The sequence below is a fragment of the Psammomys obesus genome, unplaced genomic scaffold (genome assembly GCF_907164565.1).
Source record: "Psammomys obesus unplaced genomic scaffold, mPsaObe1.curated_primary_1811, whole genome shotgun sequence".
NCBI classification, from domain to species: Eukaryota; Metazoa; Chordata; class Mammalia; order Rodentia; family Muridae; genus Psammomys; species Psammomys obesus.
This window is the reverse complement of record NW_026596088.1, coordinates 1,927,184-1,947,454: the sequence shown is the minus strand read 5'-3', so window position 1 is coordinate 1,947,454 and position 20,271 is coordinate 1,927,184. Positions and strand designations below refer to the sequence as shown.

At 47.5% G+C, this 20,271-nt stretch overlaps 1 protein-coding gene across 2 annotated transcripts in view; it reads right to left on the bottom strand.

The window, feature by feature from the left end:
• Positions 1–1,715: 1,715 nt before the first annotated feature.
• Positions 1,716–20,271, bottom strand: part of Xpo6 (exportin 6) — a 95,773-nt gene continuing 77,217 nt past the window's right edge. For both annotated transcript variants that reach the window (XM_055627399.1, XM_055627400.1), the window contains exons 15-24: positions 16,472–16,616; positions 13,944–14,090; positions 13,039–13,228; positions 10,240–10,395; positions 9,091–9,205; positions 8,758–8,929; positions 7,376–7,537; positions 5,263–5,361; positions 4,868–5,098; positions 1,716–2,396 (exon numbers count right to left, since the gene is read on the bottom strand). In XM_055627399.1, the coding sequence (XP_055483374.1) occupies positions 2,295–2,396; positions 4,868–5,098; positions 5,263–5,361; positions 7,376–7,537; positions 8,758–8,929; positions 9,091–9,205; positions 10,240–10,395; positions 13,039–13,228; positions 13,944–14,090; positions 16,472–16,616 (1,519 nt within the window). In that variant the 3' untranslated portion in view covers positions 1,716–2,294. The remainder of the gene's footprint in view (positions 2,397–4,867; positions 5,099–5,262; positions 5,362–7,375; positions 7,538–8,757; positions 8,930–9,090; positions 9,206–10,239; positions 10,396–13,038; positions 13,229–13,943; positions 14,091–16,471; positions 16,617–20,271) is intronic.

Below are 20,271 nucleotides of genomic sequence, written 5' to 3'. Positions count from 1 at the left end.
ACCAAAGCTTCCTGGGCCCATTATCTTCATGCAGTTTCACCCTGCTCTTCAGCCTAGAGACGCTATCGCCCCTCTTGCTTCTCCAGCCTCCGAGGTCTGCTCCACTAAATAGATCCTCACAGATGTAAGTTACCTGTGGTGACTCATGCCCTGGCCCTGGCCCTGTTACTCACCTGCTCCATCCTCATTCCTTCCTATAACCCTGCAGCAATGTGTTAGCTGTCTCCTTGAGTTCTTGGGGACCGTGCTTATCTCACTGACCCCTAGAGCGTTCTCGTGCAGCCTAGGACCTGGCTTACAGAAGCCGTTGAAAACCAGTGTATGATAACCAATAGTCACCTATCAGAATTCCGGCAAAGTTCCAAGAGCCAACTAGATGCCCCTGCTCCTGTCCCTTCACACAGGTGCTGAATGGCAAGGCAAAGCTGAAGCCCAACTCTCGAGGTCTACCAGAACCTAACAGCCTAGGCCGCCCACCCACCAAACTCATCAGCTGACCTCACACCTGTGCTTTTGGCTCTAGGCAAACATTTAGTAAGATTCCAAGTACCGGGCAAGGCATATGGTTGGCCAGGGAGTGGAAAGAGGACATGCAGAAATTCTTCATGGCTCCACAGGCCAGGCCCTGCTGTAAGAGATTCAGAACTGTACCACAGTCTGCAATGCTGGCTAGGTCTTGCAGGTTAGACAGGAGAGAAGGGAAGAGCTACAGCGTCAGCCTGGCTGCCCCTCTCCTTCCCTACGGTCACTGACTCACCTCCCAGCTGCCCCAGAGACATGTCATGATGCCAATGACACAGACGTCTTCAGATGTGCACAGGGCTCCCAGCAAGAATCTTCCTGAGATGACCTGCAGCGCGGTTTACAATTTCCCTGGGCATGTCTCAGCTCATAAGCAAGTTGACAACCGTTACGGGACAGTGGGGTCACCAGAAACAAAATCTGTGAAGGTTGGCCTGTGAAGACGGCACAGCACGCCAGGATCTCTGCGCACACGCACGCGCGCATCACAGTCTTTTTTATAAATAAATAGTACAGTGGTGGCAATCCCCGTGATGAAGTGGGACCTGCTGTGACAAGCATGTTTTGTAGTATTTGGATGAGGAATGATTATATTCTATTAATGTATAAAAAGCAACTCATAATTATAATAGCAGCTAAAAAAAGAAAAAAAAAAAAAAAGCAGCACACTGCCCCCAACTTCTCTTCCTTTACTTCCAAGTCTTTTACTATCTAATCCAGCCACTGAGTCCTGTGGGTGGATGGCAGGGCTGGAACAGGCTTCCAGCCACACCAGAAATCAGTGTCCTCCCGCCCAGTGCTCACGCCCTGCCCATACGACCGCACCCTCCCCGGACCCCAGGTGAAGCTTGTTCCCAAGGGACGGCTCTGCGGAGGGGGTCTACTTCCCGGAAGGAAGGAAACAGCCCATGCTCAGCACATGGGGGTACAGGTCCAGGAGGAACGGTTATGCCCCTGGCACCAAGACAGGCTTGGATGCCTGCCTGCCTCCAGCACAGGGTCACGGTCAGAGAGAGCATGTTTCCTTAGGTATGTGAGGGAGAGGTAATCCATGTCCACTGCAGATGGGCCTCCTCTCACTGCTCTCCCAAGTCGTAACACGGGCCTCAGCGCCACAGAGCTTCCACTGATGGCTCCTCGTGACGGCTGGATACCAGCTTGAAGGAGGCTCAGGTGGAAAGATGCCCCATAACTAGTGTTTATATAACAACAACTTAAGCATTTTATTCATTAAGCTTCTTATTATCACAATGGAATGATGAGAAAACAAGAACAAAAACCGCGAGTCTTCGCGAATCTCTGACAAAGAGCAGAGACTTCAAGGCAATCGGAGGGGCAGGAGGCTCGACAGAAACAGTTCTGATGTCGAACTTCTCCTGGGCTGGCTGGCCAGAAGGGGTGGGGTGGTGGAATGGTGAGAAGGTGGCACTGTCATAAGCGGTCCTTGGCGATTCTGACTCAGGACTGATATACACATGATCTGCATGGACCACGCTGTGGGATCTCTGGGTACCTCCCTGGCATCCAGCCACATGGCCCTCTCCTGCTCCAAATGTGTGCAAACTCTACCAGTACCAAATGGACCCCAAAGCCCGCTGTACTGGTGGCAGCAGGAGAGGGCAGAGGCAGGCCACTTGCTCCAGGTATGGCCATCCAGAGAGTGGCCAAGGCTTGTCACAGACTTCTGTGGCACAGGTGCAGGTGGAGGAAGTGGCGGTGGCAGCAGGCGCATCCCTGGGGCAGTGAGCAGCCAGGAAGGCAAGCAGGCACTCCTAGAGCTTCACAGTGCCAGGGGGCAGGCTGTCGTTGCAGAGTCGGTAGTAACGCAGGTCATTTACCAGCCTGTGCACATTCTGGGTGAACGAAGGTAGGTCCTAAAAGGCAAGGCAAAGTTGAAGCCTGGCTCTCGAAGGTCCACCAGAACCTAACAGCCTAGGCTGCCCAACCCACCAAACGCATCAGCTGACCCCACACCTGTGCTTTTGGCTCTAGGCAAACATTTAATAAGATTCTAAGTCTCAGGCAAGGCATATGGTTGGCCAGGGAGTGGAGGGAGGACATGCAGAAATTCTTTTTCAGTGCTCCAAGGGCCTGCTGTAAGGGATTCAGAACTGGACCACAGCCTGCAGTGCTGGGTCTTTGCAGGTTAGACAGGAAAGAAGGGAAGAGCTACAGCGTCAGCCTGGCTGCCCCTCTCCTTCCAAGGCCAGTCACTGAAGACTCACATCTTAGAGTCCTTCCGCATGAACTCTAGAAGCCCCTACAGTTAAATGACATCTGAGCTGAAGAGTACACACTCTGACCATACAGCTGCCCTGTGGGGAGCAGCAGCAACTGGGAAAGCACCCTGATGATGAAGCTGGGGTCCCTCACAGCCAGAACCCTAAGCATCATGTTTCACTGTTTCCCACATTGCTTGGTGTGAGACAACTGAGCACCTGCAGGTCCAAATGTGAAGAGTGGCAACAATATACACACCTCTGTCACAGACACTAACTGACATCCTCCCTTGGCTGCCAAGGTGATCCCTGTGCAAAACTCAGCCACACCAAACAGCTGATGCTACTTCTGCCTCTCCCACCTTCTTCCTCTTCTGGAACGCAACTCAAATCTGCCAAAGACACCCTATGTCTGCCTTCCTGGCCTGCTCAGCACCTGTGTTGAACTCTCAGAGTGCCCCCAGATCAATCGTGGAGCCTGCTCTCCAGCCAGAACACTAAGATCCTGTTGTACTGCCAGATGCCCTTCTAAGCCATCTACAAAACGGAGTGGAGAGCTGCTCTTTAAAAGGTGGCTGGAAAAGCAGGAATTACCAGGAACAGCATGGCCCCAAAATACACCATGTAGCCTGTCTCCCACAAAAGCCTCCATGGAAGCAAAACCTGGTGTCTGGTAGCAAGGTGAATGAACAGATTGCCACACGGAAAGTGTAAGTCACTTCATCCTTTACAACAGAACAGGGCCTGGCAGTGTTCACCTTTAATCCCAGCACCCAAGAAGCAGAGGCAGAAGGATATCTATGAGTTTAAGCCAGCCTGGTCTCTACAATAAGTTTCAGGCCAAACTAAGACCCTATGTAGAGAGGGGGAACAAGAGGGTGGGCAGCACTTGCATAAGAGGCAGAGGGAGGAAGGTTACAAATCAAGTCCAGCAAAAGCTACAAAGTGACCTCATCTTGGAAAAATCAAACCAAACCAAGCCAAAAACTGACCAAGCAGCACCTTTCCAGTCAGCAGCTCCCAAACACCAAACCAGAACTCCCTCGGTGGAGCCAAACATGTCTCTCCATTTTCAATATGCATCCTAGTAGGAGTGATCAGATTTGGAACCCTTGCATTAACCAAGAAGTTGACCAATACTGATGCCACTGCAAAACAACCATGAGACATTAAGAGGTGGTCTCTAGAAAACCAAGGAAAAACAACTCAAGTGGCTGAAAGAGAACAAGACCGACTCCCAAAGAAAAGACAATTCTAAGACACACACACACTCCCACCCCCCCCCCCCCCAAAAAAAAAAAAAAAAAAAAAAAAAAACATGACAAATGAGGGGCAAAATGGCAGAATGGCCAGAAACCTGAGCTTAACTGGCTGCTCGAGCATGGAAGCAAAAAGCACCAAGACAGCAAAGGAAGAAGCACCATCTCAATTTCCCACAAGATGGGACAAGAGGAGCAGTGCTTGTTCCAAAGAAGTTTCCAAGAGAACTCTCTTTTGCAAAGTTCCAAAGAAGGCCTAATGCACAAAGACCAGGAAGGGCTGTAGCCAGACGACACAGAAAGAGAGCAGATACACAAATTGACAGCATGGGGCAGCAATGGTTCCAAGTGCAGCCCAGGTGACTGCCCCTGTGGTATCAGTGACTCAGAGGGTGAACACTACGAGGCTCCTCTGAGGAGTGTGAGCTGTGTCAGTGCTGGGGTATGAAGAGCTCTAGGAGAGTCCAGGACAGCCAAGCAACAGTACCACCTCAGGGACCAAAGCTGTACCAATCTGTTAGCCTGCCTGAGAGTCAGTGCAGAGAGGCAGCATGGTATCTTCTAGATCATTAAGAGTGCTAGCCCCAGAGGCAGCAGAGATGTATGTTGAGGGGGTGAGGTATGGGTCAAACAGTCAAGACAATGTGTGGCCTGCTGAGGCCAGGACCTGGGGCCTCAGCGCTCAGACAGAGAGTGTGTGAGCAACAGAAGCCAAGAGAAAAAGTGTGCCCTCCATACCCAACCACAGGTACCGCTGACAACCTAGCAGTGGGTGTGAGCACGCGCAGACCCAGGCGGGACCCTCGCTCCACAGACAGCTCAAGAGCTCACACATGCATCTCCCGTGGCCTGGCCTTTTCTCCTCACCCGATCCATCTTGAAATTCCGCCCCAGAACATTTTTTTGATTGGCATCCACACCATCACAGCTAGTCAGGAACTCTGGAAGAAAGGCTGCAAAGAAGCCATCAAAGTCGACAGAAGCCATGTTGTAAATGGCAATGCCAATCTCCTCTTGTAGAAGGTCGTGAGACTTATGAAGCAGAACCTGGAGCAGCACATTCACAAACTGGAACAGCATGGTGGTCCGGAAGATCTTCTGCAAGCACAGGAGCAGAAGCTGGGCCAGGAGGTTCACTCAGACCCCTGGGGCCACCTCAGGCTCAGTATTCCACAAAGTACTTCCCAGGCAGACACAGGGACATGGGCCTGGCCCAGAACTCCTAGATAAGAAGGAATCTTTCCAGGAAGAAGGGCACTTACTTTGTGGTACAGTTTCTGTTTGGTGTTCAGAGTCTCCAAGTAGAAGAGATTTTGTTTGAACAGGTGGATGTCAGGCTGGAGAAAGGACTGTCCAAACGCCTGGGGAGGAAGACTATTATTTAATGAGCAGCATTTAAGCTCCCTGAGATCCAACCCCACCAGGGCCTGGACCTTATGCCCGAATCAATGCTCTGAAGCTCCTCACTGGGTGGCTTCAATTCTACCCATTAGGACAGACTTCTGCACTGTATCTCTGATGTCTTAGCATGGACCTCACTTCTGGTCTCATTTACACGTTTCTAAAGAAAACTCTAGAACATGGTTCCCAACCTGTGGGTCACGACCTCCACAGGGGTTGCATATGTAGCAAAATTATAATTATGAAGTAGCAATGAAAAGAACTTGATGGTTGGGATCAGCACAACACAAAGAATCATATTAAAGGGTTGCAGCTTTAGGAAGGTTGAGTATTGCTGCTTCAGAATCACTTCAAGAAACCCATCTTTTACGCAAGACACCCACACCAGTCAAATCCCTGAGCACTCTGAGCAGACAGCACGGCTGCCTGCTTCCCTACGTGACCCCTGCAGGGACTCTCCTGATCCTTAGTGCCCATCCCTCACAGGCCACAAGTCCTCAGAGGTTCCTTCTCAATCACTTCATCTGCTTTGGGGTTGAGCAACACCACATTTGTAAACTGCCTTGAAGTAAACTGTCTAGGAGGGAAAGCCACTAGTTCAGGAGCAAATTGAAACACATACCCCCAACACAAAATTCCCTGCTCCGATACAAAGCGATCACAGGGACAGAGGAGGCTGGCAGCCTACAGGAATCCTCCCTATATTAAGTGGCTACCCTACCCCAGGGCTGCTTGGCTATGCAAGGACTCTTGCCCTTGCTGCCGTACTAGTGTATCTACCCTTAAAGTCCCAGTTACTGAAGCTAGAGTGAAACTCTGAGCTTTGGCGCTGTAGGACTTGGATCAACACCGAGCGCCATCACCACTAAGATGTGTGACATCTTCCTTCCCCTGAAATGCCCCACCTCACAGTAACTGTCACGGTCCTCTCCCTGTGCTGGCAACCACGACTCACTCTCCACCTGTCCACTTTTGTCTTTTCCACATCATCTGACGGGTGATGGGGTAGAGCAGCCTTTGGTTCTTCTGGCTTTCCTAGCACAACCTATGTTCATCTCCACTGTTGTAGCATGTTCTTTATTTCTAGGTAGAGACCCCTGTGCCAGTGGGTTCACCCTTTCACAGCTAGTGAATATTCGGACTGTTTCCAGTCAGGGGCAATCATGAAAACAGCCCCAAGTGTTTGTGTACAGGTTGTGTGAACATATGCTGTCATTTACCCTAGACTGCTAGATCATAAGCTCAGGTGTGTGTGTGTGTGTGTGTGTGTGTGTGTATGTATGTATGTATGTATGTATGTATGAAACTCTTCCAAAGTGACTTTTCTAAGCCCCAAGTGAGAGATCAGATCTGTCAAAGAAGTCTACAAACATGGACAAAGTTTAGAAGGGAGGCAACGGGGGAGCAAACACTAGACTATATATACCAAGCCCAAGCCCTGACCAGGGCAGCACAGTAGGAGCCAGAATGCCCTTTCCAAAGACAGACTGCAGGGCTTTCCAGAGATTCCTAGCTGATTAGTATCCTGTGAAGAAGAACCAGGTAGCTCCCAGGCAGATGGTGGACCCCCCTCTTTTCCCTTCTCTCCCCCTCCCTCAAGTCAGACTGTGTCTTACTCTGCAGACCACATGAACTAGAACTACACACATTACCACACCCAACACAGGTTCTTCCTTACACCGAAGGGAATGGACCCTGCACACACATGTACTTGGCATGCATCGTCTCATTTATCTCACAATAAATCTGTGAAACCAGTAGTACTGACCCCACTTTACAGAAGAAGAGATTGAGCCCCAAGAAACTAACTTTTAGATACCAAGGGTAGAGCTCAGTGTCAGCCCCACACTTGCCGCAGGGCCACATGCCTGAAGAACCCATGGGCTATGGGCCAAGAATGCAGGTAGCACCCCAAGCAAGGCCTGCATGCTCTCGGGGCACACTGCAGCGTCAGAGGCAAGCACTCCACCTTACCTGCATGATGGCACTGAACTGAGGCTCATTCTCCATCTGCTCCTCAGCGACTCCCCTCTGCACACTGGCTAGGACAGTGGACTTGAAGAAGTACCGCCAGTTGTGATGGAGCGTCCGAAAGAGAAGCTCAAAGAGCTCGGCCTTCACGTCAGGGGATGGGCGCTGCAGAGACATCCACACAACACTATATCCTCCCTTCACGCAGTCTGGGGGCCTCTTGGCCAGTGTAGGCCGCCACAGAGGCCCAAGGGCTCGGATAGTAAGCAGCCAGTTTTCACACTGCACCCACCCTTCTGCCACTTGCCATGCAATAAGCCCTTGGAGGGGACAGCTCACCAGGAGTGCTTGAAGAGACAGGCCTACCCCGGCTACAAAAGAATGAGTGCCAGGAGGCTCTTACTAATGAATCAGAGTTTTAAACACCAGGAAGAAGGGTTATGGGGTGCAAAGACAATGAAAATGTGGACTTTCTATTCAGAAAATAATCTTCCAGGTTGTGTCATTCCCTCTCCCATCATGGAAATGGTGTCCAAGCTAACCTACTAGCTTTAAGCAACCTGAGAGGCTAATGACAGAAAGGCGCCCTAAGAGCAGCACTGAGAAGCAAATCTGAAGAGCACTTAGGAGTCTGAGAAATTTAAAGGCCTCCCAGTGGAGGCCACATGCTGTGCTAATTGCTGCCTGGGTGCGGCTCCTTTTCCTACAGCCAGTATCAGGATTCTGAGCTGGGGGTTTGGGGGTGGAGGAGTGACTGAGGCACGATTTCCTAACTGAAGCCCAAATGTCTAAGTCAACAGCGAGCACACAAGCCGTATTATTCCCAACACTGCTGCAGAAATCTGTGAGTGTCGGCTGTGTCTCAGGACCCAGGGCCCTAGACTTGGTTATGGGGACAGATACAAGATCAGCTCTCATTTCCCCAAACACTGCTGGAACATCCAAGCTGTGCCTGTCCCTTCTCTCTCCCAGACCACTAAAGCTCTATCTGAATTGTCACCAAGAACTTGCCTTGACAAGACTACCAAGTGGAAAGCATTCTTTCTTGGGGGGTGGGGAAGGAACACCCAAAAACTATTTATTTACAGAAGAGGGGAGAGTTAGAGAGGTCCTCTGGAATAACAGTATGCACTAACTGCTGAGCCGTCTCTCTAGTCATGAGTTATGAGCATTAAAAAGCCCTAAGTATCCAGAAACATTAATTCTTTTTATTAAGTATTTATTTATTATGTATGTATGTACATGATGTGTCCATTTCAAGGGGGAGGAGGGACCAAAAAACTATTTACAAGAGTACAAAAAGAACTCACAAATGAGATTTATAACACAAGACATTTTCTCTCCCAGTGAGGAGGCCCCACAGGGCCCTCCCGGGTCCCACCTACCTCAGCAATGATGGGGTACACTTGCTCCATGCAGAGCGCAATGATGCTGGGGAGGAAGGGCTTGAACACCTGTCCAGGCTCCTGCACCACCACCTGTAGGATCTTCAAGAACTTCTCCACCACTCGGCAGCCAGTGCTGCCTTCATGGAGGATGCTCTCAGCCAACTGTTCTCTGCAGGCAAGAAAAAGGCACAGAACTCACAACTGAATCTCGATGAACCCACACAACAAGCAATGCTAACTAGCAGGCGAGGGAAAGCAGCAGAAAGGCCTGCATTTTGCAGCCAGACTTGTCCCTTGACTCTGAAGGTCTGGGCAGTGGGTGTGTGTTACCTGGTAAACATGTTGAGGAAAGTCTGTATGATCTGCTCAGTGAAAGGCACACCCATCTGTACTCTAAGGCCTCGAAACAAGGTGAGGAAGAAACTCAGCATCTCATCAGTCACATCTAAATGAAGGACAAAGCGAATGTCAACACCATGTGCACAGACACAGACTAAAAACTCCCGTGGCTTGATCAATTTTCGTTTGCAATCTGCAATGTCATCTCTCTCTAATGCATCCCACTGGAAGAAATGTTCCCAACACCATCAGAGCCAATGATGGAAAGTGGAAAATGATTAAAGGCCTGCTGAGAACACTGCTCTGGTCCTGGGAACGGCTGCCTGATTGCTCACAGTAGGAAATGAGTTGTCTCATCTTAAAGCCCAGCCTACTGTCCCGCATCCAGCATGGTCAGCATTCTCACTGAAAATGAGCCACTTTATGCTCACATCCAAGAAATTATCCAACTGGGTCAACACCTGAGTGCCTTGGCATTTCTCTCTAAGACCAATCATCCCTGCAGTAGGTCAAGGTTAAGTGGCTAAAAGGAGATAATGGCAGAGCACGCAGGTCACACTGCCCTGCGCCACTAAATGGACTTATTGATTCTGGTTAGTGTGGTTCCATATCCAGATCTAAATGTCATCTTGCATGGGACGTTTTGGTTTTTACCGCACATGATGTGCTTACAAGATGCAATCAGTGCATTTAAGCTCTGAAGCGCCTGCTGCCTAATACTGACAAGCCTACTGCACTTTGAATGCTTTCAGGAGAGCCAGATGAGCACCTTCAAAGTGGCACAGCAGGGAGTAACAGCAACATTGACAACCATATCAACTAGATGCTAAGTAAATAGCACCAACCTAAAAAGGTCCCCTTCCTGTCTGTTATGACACCTACTCTCTCATCTACTCCTCTTAATTTACAAAGATAAACCAGGCAGGAGGCTGTGAGCAACTCTATGTCACAGGCCCACAGCAAGGCTGTGTTTGCCTTTCCAGACTCTCCAAACACTGCACACCACCTTTGCCTTTGTCTGACGCTTCCCTTCACTGAACAAAGTCCAGGTCAGCTTGCTCTGTTCTACAGATCTCAGCAGGCACTCTGGCCCTTATGAACACCACCATCCATGCGCCAGGCCTCTGAACCAATTCTTACCTGACTGGTGGATAAAGGCTGGAAAGAGGGCCAGGGAGACTTGAACAGATTCCTGCAATGACTGGTAGCAGATCTGCCGGGACTTGGTGGACTCTCCAGAGATATTCTCCACAATATCTTCCAAGACACTAAGTGTCTGGTGAATAACCACTTTGGCTGCAAGGCGAGATGAAGCTGAAGTTATGTGCTGTCTGAGACACAGTGCAGTTAGAGGGAATGTAACATATATAAGACAAAGTCTTTCGAACCAGTAGAGCTTGCCCCTATTCACTGCATGACCCCGTCAGCACCACGTCTCCTTATCTCTCTCCTCCTGCCTTTTTACCTTCAAGACTCCAGTTGTCCTCCTGTCTGCACACCTGGACTTAGACCTCTTCCCCTCTACCCACTAACAACAAAAGTCAAATAGATTATGGGCTGGAGATGTAGCCCAAGTTCATCCCTAACATATACAAGGCCCGTTATTCAATACCCAGCATCATATAAAACCTGGGCTTGGTGGTACCTGCTTGTAATTCCAGCACTCAGGAGGCACAAGCAGAAATTCATGGTCAAACTCAGCTGAGTTTGAGGTCAGCCTGGGCTACAGGAGACACCCCCCCCCACATACACAGACATCCACAAACCCACACCCTATTTCTCCACATAACACCAACTGTCCAACCAAACACCCTATAAGCTCATGAGGTAACTGGTGAGGCAAATGGCCAGGCTCGTCCCACCTCAGCTACAGAAAGCACCAACCCTGCTAACCACACAGGCAAAGCCTAATATGAAATGTAATAAATAATGCTGGCTTTAGGAAAAACTACCTGATCACTCTTTGGCCTATAAGGCCTTTTAGTCTGATTTTGTGTGTTTGTGTGTGTAATATATATCATATATAATATGTACATGTGTGTGTGTGTGTGTGTGTATATATATATATATAGTTGTCAATATATTGAACTCTAACAATATACTAACATATAAGTTCACATTGGGATTCTACACAACACAGAGAAAATGGTGGCAGTGACCAGCCAACACAGGAAGTGAGAGCCCTGACTGTGAACTGTAGCAGCCAGCTTATATCCTGCGCAGGATCCTAGTCAGACCCAAGAGACACATCTTTGTTAGGTTGTTGTCATGGTCAGGGGGTAGGTTTTAGCAGGGCACCTGGAACACAAGGTCAAGGAACAAAAAGCTGTCATCATTCTGCCTAAGTGTACTGCCTGGCTCAGACCAAGCCTCGCAGGTTAACCCACTGGGCTGGTCCAGCTGAAGCTTGGCAAGCCACTATAAACTTGCAGTATGTTCTGGGCTGTTTTGGGCCTCACCAAGGCTGCCAGCTTCTATACAGGCTAAAGCTTCAGCCAGAGGAGGGTGTGGCAGAAAAGAGACACACTGAGGCGGTGTGCAAAGTTAGCTCTGCTCCAGCTTCCTACCTGCCGAGCTTGCTTTCATCATCTGAAACAGTGCCAGATAATATCTACCCTCAGAACTGAGGGTGGAAGACAATGACTCACAACAGGCTAAAGTTTGGTCACAGTGAGGTAAGAAAGCAAACAAAAAGGCACTCACATTACAGGTAAGTAGGCGCACCCTACTGCACACTCAGGGATTGTGACAAAGCTAGGAACCCACAAAGGACAGTACAGGGATGAAGGACAGGGGATCAAGGTTAAAAACAATGGCATCAAGAAACAAGATCTGACCTATCTGGAGACTCAGGGAAAATTTTAAACGGACCAACGTTTATTGACCAAAAACATAAATGACACTGAAAGCACTGTATGTGTGTGACTGTGGCCCGCCCACAGACAGGATATTATGAACCATGACAACCAAGCAGGTGGTACACGAGTGCTGTACACTCAGCACTCGGAAGCAGAGGCAGGAATATCAAGACTTCAGGATGCTCTGAGCCTTACAGTCTCCACATAATAGCAGTAATAATAAAGGTAATGATAATAAATACAACAACCCCAAACCATTCAAGACTTTGTTCTCGAAAGCCAGAGACAACGGGAAGTGGTACAGGGACCCAGATCCAGCCATTCAGATTTCTGACCCCACCACCTTCTCTGCCTGGCCTTGGGGAGGCAACTTTCCCCAGACACTGCCTGTCGGACACACAACAGAGAGAGGTGATGTGGTAGGCACACCACTCTGTCTAATTTGGTTGGTATAATCAGGTACAACAAAATTAAACAACGAGAATATTCTATCACCACCTGTGACACTCACCCCTGCTGAAACTACAGTATGCTATTGCTATGAGTAACACCATCTAACAGTGTTTCATTATTCTTGCTGTTAAAAGATGTGTTTTATTTTTAAAATATTTTGATATTCGTTATTAGAAAAAAAAAAAAAAAACTGATCCACGACCTAGAATGGCTTCATTTTTCTCATCAGTGTAAACAATCACAGCTCAGCATTACTCGGGAAGGCACATGTTCTTCCCAAACCTCTGAACTGCTTCTGAGGGCGGCTCTGAAGCACACTTTCCCGTGAAGAGGGGAACTGCTCCGCTTCGCAAGCATCGGAAATGGGCTCTCGGTCACCCGAGGGCTGACGGATGGATGTATTCCTAACAGTGTTGCCCACAGATGTCTTCTTAGGTCTCCAATGTGCAGCGACAAGACAGAAGGAGCACGCACAAGAGGCGTACCTAGCAGATGCACTAGTGACTGAATCCCTTTGGTGAGGGTCCTGCTATCTGAGCCTGCCTTTTCTGCAGAGCAACGACGTCACTATAAGCAATGACGTCACCTCAGGGGCTTCAGGTGCAGTGTCCGCACAGGAGCTACTTACTGTCATCCAGTGGCACTTTTCTCTGGGGGGTGGCAGCACTGGGCTTCAGGCTGTGGTAGTCCCGGGAGAGTGCAGAGATGAGGCTAGCGTGGTTGATGGAGCGCAGGGGCCACTGCTGCTCACTCTCAGGAAGATTTGGCCATGGAAGGAGCAAGGTGTTAGAGAGTGCACGGCAAACCAACACTTGGGCCTAGAAGGAACACAAAGGCATCCATCAGAGATCAAAGGACAAGCAAAAGCAAGTAGCCAAAATGGACACAACATTTGCACCCTGTACAGTCTGCCTCGGGTCCCAGATAACCTTAAAGCATGGCTCTCCTCTACCTTTCAGGCACCCAGGCAGGAAAAAGAAACACAGAAGTAACCCCAGGTCCAGACCTCAATGTACAGGGTCGGCCTCAAGAAGCTGGTGTTCACCCCACTCAAGCTGGCATCTGATGCCTCACACAGGGAGAAATCTCACTGGACAGACTCTAATGTATAGCTTTTGATGCTGCCCTTTGACCCCACCAAGAAACCACTGAGAACAGGCTCAGAGAACACTCTCTTGCCATCGTTCAGGTCTCTAAAGAATCTGCCTGTTAATCCACCCACCTCACCTATTTCCCCCTCCTAAGTAGTCTGAGGTTCCCATACAGCTCAAACCCAGCGCACCACCAGACTAGCCTGAACGATGAGAGCACCGGAACTCTCATTAGCGGCAAATGATGTCTCTGTGCATGGACGGTGAGAGTTTTCCCATCTGAACCATGATTTCAGCTGCAAGTCAAAGAAGCCAGTGGGCTATGTACAGCCGCAGTCCAGCTAGCTGAGATGGCTTTCAACTCAGACTGTAAAAGCAGATCCAACCTCTTCTGCCTCCACTTCCCCAGGTCTCAGGGACCACCAGGGGGCATGTGCCCTACCTTATCTGTTAGGCGCTGGGCAGAGGCATCAATGATGCTGTTGAACACCTTCTGCACTGCAGGGATGCTGATCAGAAAGACAGGCCGCACAGTGGTGGCTAGTGAGACCAGTAGGTGGCACGCAGACAGCAGCAACTTGTCTTGGACCTAGAAACAGAAGACACGTGACATTTTGGCTTACTACATCTTCTGTATGACTGCTACTGAAGAAACTTTCTGGAGGCAGCTGCAACTAATGACTGTCAAACCATACCATTCACTGAAGAATGGCTCTATAATGTTTCCTATGGTGACTCCCAACAAAGTTATTGTCTTCCATTCCATAGCTGTAACTCCTGCCCTCAGGTTAGCATCACTCCTTGTTCCTCCTTCCCAATCCCTCTACACACACACACACACACACACACACACACACACACACACACACTGCTTGCCTGGCATCCCAGGCGTTCTGTCTCCAGCACCAATAAACTGGACATGGATACATATACCTTTGACCTGACACTTTTTTTTTTAGACAGGATTTTTCTGTGTAGCAAGAGCCCCGGCTGTCCTGGACTTACTTTGTAGAGCAGGCTGGCCTCGAACTCACAGACATCTGCCTGCCTCTGCTTCCCAAGTGTTGGTACTTTACCTTGTACTTTAAAAGTCCTTTACCCTGTTCTTAAAAAGTAGAGACAAGAGGATCAAAAGTTCAAGGCTGAGGCTGGAGAGATGGCTCAGCAGTTAGGAAGAGTACTGTATACTCCTCAGAGGACCTAAGTTCAAATCCCAGCACCTACGTGGCAGCTCACACCTGTCTATAACTCCAAGATTTGAGAACCACCCCACACACACACCTGTTCTATCATACAACGTCCTCACCGGCATGCTGTACAAGTCTTCCCGTCAAGCACGGTAGTTATTCTTCAACTCCCTGTTCTGGCCACCCCCAAGCCAAGGTCTCACTCTGCCCTTTCTTCCTGCATTTCATCTGGCTAATCTCACAGTCTCTCTTATTTCTTTCATCTTAACATGCCTGAAAAAACTTGGCTCAAGTCACTGAGAATTTCAAATCCATAAAAGAAAAGCTGCAGGAAAGGAGTGGTTAGAAACTGGCCTCAGCTTGGCCTGTGTTAAACACAGACTCTGAGCGATGCCTGCACCCAAGAAAGCTTCAATAGTAACGACCAATGAGTGAGACTGATGAGACACCACACCAGAGAGTCATGGCCTGCAGAACTACTCACAAAGGAGGTTGGACCATGTCATTTCCTAGAATCACAAAACATTTCTAAACATTAATGTCATAATCTCTACTTATTCTAAGGAAATTACATAATAGGATAAAGCTATATTTGGGAATATGTATTAATTTAAAGACAGGGTCTCATGTAGTCCAGACTGGTCTTCAACTTGCTATGTGGCTGAGAAGACCTTGAATTTCTTTCTGATCCTGAGTGCTGAGACTTCAGGCATGTACCACCATAGCCAGTTTTTATGCAGTGATCGGGATCGAACTCAGGCCTTCTTCATACATGTGAGGCAAGCACTCTACTAACTGAGCTAGACTCCCAGCCTAATTTCCCACCAATGTAATCAACCTAAAAGTAAGGCAAGAGCTAGGTAGGTAAAGTATAAAACATACTCCTTCAGTGACATCAAAACTTTTAGAAATTACCATTGTAAATATAGCAGGTTTACGGAAGTCAACACAGCTCCCATTAGAATAGACTGTGTGTGTGTGCAAAGATAGCAAGAGCATCTAAACGCACGTGCCATGCAAGTTAGCTGTCTTCTTGTGTGAGGACTTGCTGGGTTCTGCCCCTTTTATGTAGCTGTAACCTTTACTTGGCAGTTTCTCCTCTGAAACCCACTACAGGCCCTCTAGCATGTATAGAAGAATAGATACAAAGGGAACATCCTTCTATCGATGAGAACATCAACTCCTCCTAAGAAAACAGTACTGGGTAGTATGAAAACTCAAGTTGATCTGTATATTTAAAAGAAAGCAAGGTATGTGGGGAGTAACAGCAGCACCTACATCTACCTACAAATTTCCTGTAAAAACACAAAAACATGTCTAGAAGGATTGCCACCAGTCCTGACAGTGAGCAATGTTGTTTCAAAGAATGAGATCAAACAACAGTAAAACTTTTCAGTCAATAAAAATGAGCAGGTTCTTTCACTAGGAGCAAAACCCCAAAGTCATATTTGAAAAAGGACTTGAGGGTTGGCAAGATGGCTCAGAGGGGAAAGGTCCTTGCTGCCACAAACCTGACAACCTGAATTTGACCCAGGGATCAGCCTGGTGGAAAAAGAGAACCAGCTCCCACCAGTTATTCCCTGACCCCCACAGACAGGCTGCAGCACTCACGCACACCCATGCACACACAAATAAAGAACCTAAAGGAACATATAAAAAACCTAAAGGAACACAGAGTACAGCTGTATCAGCCGTAGTTGGGATACTGTTTCAGTTTTAGGGTGAACAGGCCTACTGAGAGAATAAAGCTGGGTAGAAGGTACAGCATTTTCTGTCTGGAGACCTTGGTGCTGATGAGAGGTGTGATCGCATCCACGGTGGTGGAGATGAGGGTCACAAACTGCTGTGTGTTCTGCCGATGGGCTTCACTGCAGCACTGTGCCAACCAGTGGGAGTAGGCCTGGAGAGCAGCAAGGGACTGCGCGTGCCTGTAGGAAGGAAAGAAGCGGTGATCTGAGAGGGCTAGGTGAGCCTGGTGGCATCAACTTGTCTCCACAGGGAGGAAGACAAGAACTCCATCCACTGTGCAGGACATTCATTCCAGGACATGGAGACATCACAGAAATCAACCACCTGCTCACACTGTCTGTATGTGACCACCACTGCTGAGAACACACAGTGGTCCCTAAATAGCTACCAGACCTTAATCTTTCTGTGACATGGTTTACTTACGAAGATGACAAATGTAAGAGAAAATGTCCTAATTTTAAAAATAGTAAAAATGTACTACGATCTAAGTAAGTAATGGTATTATGTAGCTTTGATACAAGATTCCAAAGCTCAAATCTCCCTCCAAGTACACTCCCTAGAGTGTCCAGGAGTTTGGCTTCTGCAAAGGCCACAGTGGATCACACATTAATAAAACACACACTTAAAGTTCATAGCAAAACCACGCATGGTGGCATACACTTGTGACCCCCATACTCTAGAGACTGAGGTGACAATGTGCCAGGTTCCAAATCAGCCGGGACTACAAAGTGAAACCCTGTTTTAAAACAACACTAAAAACAAAACCTCAAAACATGCTAGGCATAGTTCTGTATATCGTTAATCCCAGCTCTTGGAGGCAAAAACAGGCAGACCTCTGAATTGAGACCAGCATGGTCTATACAGCCAGTTCCAGGCCAGTCAGGAACTCAAAAATCAAAACAAACAAAAATCCCACAACATATAAATCCCCAAAGCTTACAACTCATCAAAGATGGTAAGTAACAGATCTTACAGAGACAAGGCATCCGTCTAGTTCAAAACACTAGCTCACACAGCTACACATAACTCTCCTTTTCTGCAGTCACCACTAAGCAATCTGAGCTGAAACTCTGATATGATCTAAATATATAGTTCTACATGGTGTGGGCGCCCTCAGACCCTTCTCAGTCACTGCTACACTGTGAATGCAAAGTATAACCCCATGGATTATGTTTACTCAAAATAGGATAACCATTGCCATTTTTTATTGTTGACCCAGTCTAACCAGAAAAACCCCCTTCAAGGGAGCTCCTGTGTGTTCTTGCATATTCTAGACACATTCAGAAATCACTTTCTTATTTACTGACTCGAAACATTCTCCAGCATGGCCCTGCCCCTAAACTTAGTACATTTCCCCAAAGGAGTTCTGGTTCCTTTTAGTGGAACAATTATGTCTTTAAACGGCAAGGCCTAGCCTGGTGTGGTGACGCACACCTTTGATCTCAGAGCTCGGGAGGCAAAAGCAGGCAGATCTCTGAGTTTGAGGGTAGCCTGATCTACAGAGGAAGTACCAGGACAGCAATGGCTACACACAGAAACTCTGTTTCAAAAAACAGAAACAAAACAAACAAACAAACACCCCAGCAAGGCTAGGTATGAGAGGCATCCTGAGTGCTACAGTTTCTAGAACCTGCCCTTGGACAGATCTACAATGCAGACAGAAATCACTCCTCAATCAAACTTGGCATCAACAATGACCCAAGTGCCTACTGGCATGACAGAAGAAAGACATTGTAGGGTACAGCCATCTTGCTGCAAACACTTAGCCTAAGGCTGAAACAGTGGAGAAAAACTTGCCAAATCTGTACTGTAGAATAGTCTTAAAACAGCAAACTTAAGGTCTTAGCCTCCAAGTTATCTGTATGTCTTTCTACACACCTCTGCTCACACACCATGTACAAGTAGGGACTATTCTAGATTATAGGAGACAGATTTAATGTTGGATCATGATTAAACCTTAAGCGTGTGTGTGTGTGTGTGTGAGAGAGAGAGAGAGAGAGAGAGAGAGAGAGAGAGAGAACTAGGTATTAGCTTGCAATACTTTTAAGTATTTATTATGGTAATATAGTTCTACAGAATAGATTTGTACCTAGGAAATATTTGAGGATTTATAGGTGAAGTAGCAATTTATTTTCAACTTGTTCAACAAACACAAATAAAAAGTCCCTAAGTTTGCAAACACACAGAAAGAAATCCTAAAAACCAAAGGCAAAAATGGCCAAACTAATTCATGACTCTAGGCCACTGAGGGGATTTTAGTCTACAGGGGTTTTTTTGTTTGTTTGTTTTGTTTTGTTTTTGTTCCTTTCTTTCCCTTTCTAAATTGTATTCTACAGATTTTCAAAATCTGTAACTTTTTCAAGTAAGTTATTAAAGAAAGAAACTAAGTAGCACAAAGGAGGAAAATCACAAAGTAAGAAAATCTAGAAATTCTTAACAGGCAGCTAGTTTATTTTTCATATTCAGAATCCACTGATCATTCTACTTTTTACTTAAGGCTCTAAGTATCAAAACTAAGAAGGATGACACACACACACGTGTAAGAGTTCCACAAGGAGGAAGGAGGGCTTTTCAAGCCTTCTGCAACCCTGTTGCAAGCTCTCCTGATCATGAGTCAATGGGCACCTTGGGAGCTGCTGCACAGCACTCTCTCATTCTCAAAGAGGAAAGCAACACACTCTAAATACAAAACCATAACAAATAAGTCTCTTTCCTCCATTTACTTAATTTACAGTTGAAGAGAAAAGCACTTTTTTTTTTTTGGACAGGGTTTCTCTGTGTAGTCCTGGCTGTCATGGAACTCACTATGTAGACCAGGCTGGCCTCGAACTCAGAGACCCACCCACCCACCTCTGACTCCACAGCACTGGGATTAAAGTGCACCACCACCACCCTGCAACACCTTTTCTATAAAAACTAAAGTATTTCAGGCCGTTCAGACCACATACTCTTAATTAATGCTACCTAGCTGTGGCTGTGGTGTAGAAAGCAGCCATAGATGCTATGTAAATGAATGTTCTGATAAAACACACTGAAAATGAAGGCAGCCAATGTTCTCTACTTAACTCCTGCCCTAAACCCTAACTAACAGACTCAGCTAAAAGGCTGCATATCTTCAAGCTGAAACATAGCTGCTTGCCTCACTGTCAAAGGCAAAACCAGGGTCGACAGTCAAGTTTCCCAGAGCAAAAGTTTGAAAGGGCATGAGTTTCCACGGCCTTAATCTTTACATGATCGGTACCCTGAAATAGCTGGGGGGCTAAACATCATGTTTCTATTGCTCTACACTTTCTTCTTTTCAGTGTCTACTCTAAATAAGTCAGTTTCTGCTGAGCACTCACGGGGACACATGCTCTGCTGCAGTAAATGTTGCCTGGATTAAGGTCTTCCAACTGTTGCAGCTTGGTCCCCTTGTCACTACTTTTAAGATGGGCGAGGCATGTGTGCACACATCATAGGTCATCTTCTATCAGCCCCTGCTCTAGTCCATAGCAAGCCTTTTGGGCAGTCCAACAGGGGAGGATTTTTTTTTTTCAATCTCCAGATGCTATCCCTTCCAGGTCACTTTCCCATCTACATACTTTATCCAAGAAACTTGAGTTAAGTGTCAAAATAACCTGAGATTCTTAATACAGACATCTGGGCACTGTGCCATCCTACCAAATTTAAAACCCGAAGGAAGCTGTCTGGGAGCCCTTCTGTGCTTCAGTTGCTTTAGAACATCTGTTTTGGTTTAGACCATTTGCTGGTGTTCAGCTCCCATGGTCCTTACAACATCCCCTCAAATAAGGACACCCATCCTTTGCTTGAAAAGATTTGGTCTTTTGCCCTCAG